Source organism: Plecotus auritus, assembly GCF_963455305.1.
Source record: "Plecotus auritus genome assembly, chromosome: 6".
Taxonomy (NCBI): Eukaryota; Metazoa; Chordata; class Mammalia; order Chiroptera; family Vespertilionidae; genus Plecotus; species Plecotus auritus.
Window position 1 is genome coordinate 23792949 of NC_137773.1, and position 4379 is coordinate 23797327.

Sequence of the window (4379 nt, forward strand, 5' to 3'; positions counted from 1 at the left end):
TGTGCTGAGACTGTGTCCTGGTGTTTCTCTCAAATATCTAAGAGGCCTTCTGTTCACATGTATGTCACCTTGTGGTTTTGCGTAAGAAATAAAGGGGAAAGTCCATTATAATTAGGAAACCTAGGGGAGTAGAAGGTCCTCTGCCTCTAAGAAACTTTCCTTCAGAAAGAGGAAATTTGTCTCTGCGCCATGTGTTGTAAACATTCTTTTGGGTTTCTTCTACAGACTTGATAAAATGCCTTTCTTCTCATCATGGATCAAAGTTATTTTCATCATTGCCTTGGCATTTCCTCTTTATTCTGGTGAGTACTTTTTTAGTTATGAATGAAGCAATTCACACATCTTAGAAAATGCAGGAGACAAGTGCTATTATCTAGAAATGGAGCACCTTCTTTCATTAGGTTTCTAATACTTTAACTGGCAAATGAAGCAGGTATGTTACATATCCCCTTTAAAAAATCACATTGGTGGATTGCTTTTTCTCATTTCCCACATTAGGAGATGGAGGCAGAGAGATGGCTTAGAATGAGCAGTAGAATTGAGCTTTTTCTTTATTTATGACTAAAGACATTTACCTAATTAATATTTTCTTTGGAGGTCAGATTCAATGTTTGCTAAATGCAGAGTGTAGGGAGTAATGAGGTCCCCTAGATCTGACATTCCTAGACAATTTGATTTGTTGTTTGTCAGTTCTGAGTCCACTAAAGTAAAAACTTTGTGTGAGGTGAGAACTCCTTGATCCCTCTCTTGGAAATTGGTCTTCCTTTAGAGCAAGGAGACTGATGAATTTTTGTAAAGTAGATTTGAATCATCGAATATATCCCTGATATTAGAATGAGTACTATTTCATGAAGTAGTTATTCATTTCTACATGTTAAGTGACATTATGCAAGGCATATTAGGGGTATTAAAGAAAGCATTGTCTTCTCTGACTGTGATATCCCATGAATTAAAACAAAAATAAAAAGAACTATGGTATCTTCACAGCAAAGTTTGGTGATTGCTGTACAACACTTAAAATTATTTTTCATAGAGGAGAATAGTTTGGAGTGTATTTCCAATTTGAAGCTAATTTGTGAACTTCTTGTTTTGTTACTATCACAAAAGCCTCACCTCAAAATTGGGGGTCCTGATTAGGCAATTTGTGTAGTATTTTGCTACTAAAAACTGTAGGTTCTTCCCACCAGAGATTCTGATTGTTTTCCCCTCTTCTTGTTGTTTTTATATTTTCTTTTGTGTGCTGGTTGCAGAAACTGCTCTTGCACCTCCTCCTCCAAAAAGAAAACCAGCACGCCGACCGGTAAGTTAACACTGATTAATTTTTAAATTGAAAAAGATAAATTTTAAATTGTTTTACATTGTAAATTTTAACAACAAATTTCACCAAACATCCTGGCTGGTATAGCTAAGTGGTTAAGCTTTGACCCTTGAACCAACAGTTTCCTGATTTATTTCCCAGTCAGGGAACATGCTTAGGTTGTGGGCTCAACCCCCAGTAGAAGGCATATAAGAAGCAGCCAATGGATGTCTCTCTCTGTCTTTGATTTTTCAATCTCTCTAGTCTCTCTCCCTTCTATAAAAAGAAATTCAGCAAACAATATGTGCAACATAGTGGTCCTTTAAAAAACATTTTTAACAGTGACATTATTACACCAAGGTCAATAAATAAAATTTAGCCAGCCATATAAAACCACTTGGTATTTGGGACAAGATATAAATATCCCATTACTTCAAAGATTTGACTAATGGATAGCCTTGTTATCTGCATGCATCTCATAAAGGTTACATTGTATTTAAACTAGAATTGTTTATCCAAGCAAAACAAGAAGATTACAAAAATTATGCACTTCAAGGTGGATAAAATAATTTTCATATATTCACAGAGCAGAATATTTTGTAGAGGTGAAGAAAAATCTAAGATAAAGGTTAGAAAGACATTTCAAAGGATGGTATGTAAGACTACACAGCATAATTTTATTTATGTAAATCACAAATATTGCCATTACTAGTTAAGTTTTATATATGTGTGGATGTATATATGTAGATACTAGTATATACACATGTATATGCACATATATATATATACATATGTGGTGATAATCTGAATGCATCTCATTCTTTATTAATGAAACCAGTAAGAAACATAGGGAAATTATTAAAATTCCATCTTATGTTTTCTTGTGATATGAAATAATAGGGGAAATCTGGTGCAGTTATTAGGAGAAGTGATACCAGAGTGGCTCCATTATAAAAAGACATTCAGCCATTTGTCTGTTTTTTTAAAAATTATATTAAGTTTTTAAAAATATATCAATAACATTTTATAACTACTTGAATGGTTTATTTCAAACCTCAATATAGAACATGTTCATTCCATTTTGATGCATGATATCTTGTACTAAGATTAAAAGACATTTTATTCAAAAAGTTCATTATCTGACAAATTTTATGTTCTGCTTTATATTCAACAGCCAGACTGTAACGTATTTAAGGAACGATTACATGCATGCACCAATGAAATGGATCCAATCTGCGGAACCAATGGTCATAATTACTACAATAGCTGCGTTTTCTGCAGTGTCATGATGTAAGAATACAAGGCTAAATATTGGCTTTCACAAAATAGTGAAGAAACCATCACAAAAGGATAGGGAAACCCATTTTCTGATATCCTAGGCACAAAATATATGGGAAAAATTGTACTATATCAGTAAATGCCACAGAATCACACCGGTACCCTTCCTGGGAGTTCTCATTTGCTAAAGCAGTTTGGTATTTGACCTCTCAATATAACTGCTGGATATTCTGCAAATGAACAGATCAATCAATTTAACTTAGTTTAATTATTATACCTACAAATGTCAGTCTATGACTACTATATTGAATTCTGAAGTCCATATCATAACTGGTAATCTCTGATATAGCTTCAAGCTAAGGAAGCAAATTTGAGCAAGAAATACTACTTGACTACAAAAATTTGAAATCCACCACAATGGGCCTATTCATGCTAGGAAGGGACTCCTCAGATGGCCTACCTTAACTCCTGAACTCAATGATAGACTGAACCTTCCTTAGACAGCAGGACATTCTAGGACACTTCCACCCAACCTCCTTTCCTATATGCTTCACTCCAAAGGAGTTTGCAGTCTAAAGGTTCAGCCAGCTTCCTAGCTCCCTCTTCATTGTCACTCAAATTTATTTCCTCTTATTTAATCCCCAAATGTGTTTCTACTTCTGGAGAACCACCAAAACAATCTCTAACCCTCTCCTCTCTCCAGTCTGGGTGGGTTCCACCACTGAGCCAGGACTGACCATGTAAGAAATGTCACATAGTCCCAGTTGAGGGAAGGATGTATCAGGGCTGGGGAGCATCTGGGGTCCAGCTGGTTGTGGAGGTGGAGCACAGCCTCTCCACACTGTGCTGCTCATTTAGAAGCAGTTAGTGCAATACACAGGTAATTTTAAATGCTCTTTGTAATAATTTCTCTTTCTTTCTCTTTTTCTTTACAGAGACACCGGTGGATCATTTAAATTTAAGCACTATGGTAAATGCTGACTCTGTCTGAGCTACACACTCTTATGGCTTTTATGGCGATCCTATTTTGCTATGGATTCTACAGCCAATTAGAAACTTTTCAATCAGGGCTTTAATCTCCTAGGTGACCAGACAAAGCCTTCTATGGAATACAAGATGGAATATAGGGTGTTGAAAATTTTTTCCCAACTCTAAGATCCTTTGATTAATTTTCATTCTCTGTTCAAGTATTAAATAGCAGTTGAAAAACCATCTTAATCATATGTATGATAACATAAAATCTAACGCAGTTTATAATAATAAACATTTCAATCAAAACAATGTTAAATAACATTTCCTTTATTTAAAACACTCCCCTTTTTTTGATTAGTGGGTTAAAACATATGACTACCTTTGATAACCACAAGTAAATATCAAAAGTGAAAAAAGTAACAAATTTAAAACTTCTGTTCTGTGAAAGACAATATCAAGAGAATGAGACAATAAGGCATGTACTGGGAGCACTATTTCAAAAAACACACATCTGATTCATGACTGTTATACAATATGTACAAAGACCTCTTAAAATTCAAAAGTATGAAATCAAGTAACGCAATTTTTAAAAAAAGAATGGGCCAAGGACTTTGACAACTCATTAAAGATACACAGATGCCAAATAAGCACATGCAAAAATGCTCTACATTATATGTCACCAAAGAAATGTAAATTAAAAAAAATGAGATGCCACCACATAATTAATACACTGGGTAAAATCTGGAACACTGACACCACCAAATGCTGGTGAGAAAGCAATAAGAACTCATACATTGATGATGGGAATCTGCAATGGCACACTTTGGAAGTC

At 34.7% G+C, this 4379-nt stretch overlaps 1 protein-coding gene across 1 annotated transcript; it reads left to right on the plus strand.

The window, feature by feature from the left end:
- The first annotated feature begins 231 nt into the window (after nt 1-231).
- LOC308249827 (sperm-associated acrosin inhibitor-like) lies at nt 232-3851 on the plus strand. Its single transcript, XM_080671766.1, has 4 exons — nt 232-302; nt 1251-1300; nt 2472-2587; nt 3511-3851. Exons 1-4 carry the CDS (start codon nt 236-238, stop codon nt 3554-3556), a joined length of 279 nt encoding a protein of 92 aa, XP_080527892.1. The 5' UTR covers nt 232-235; the 3' UTR covers nt 3557-3851.
- The last annotated feature ends 528 nt before the right edge of the window (nt 3852-4379 follow it).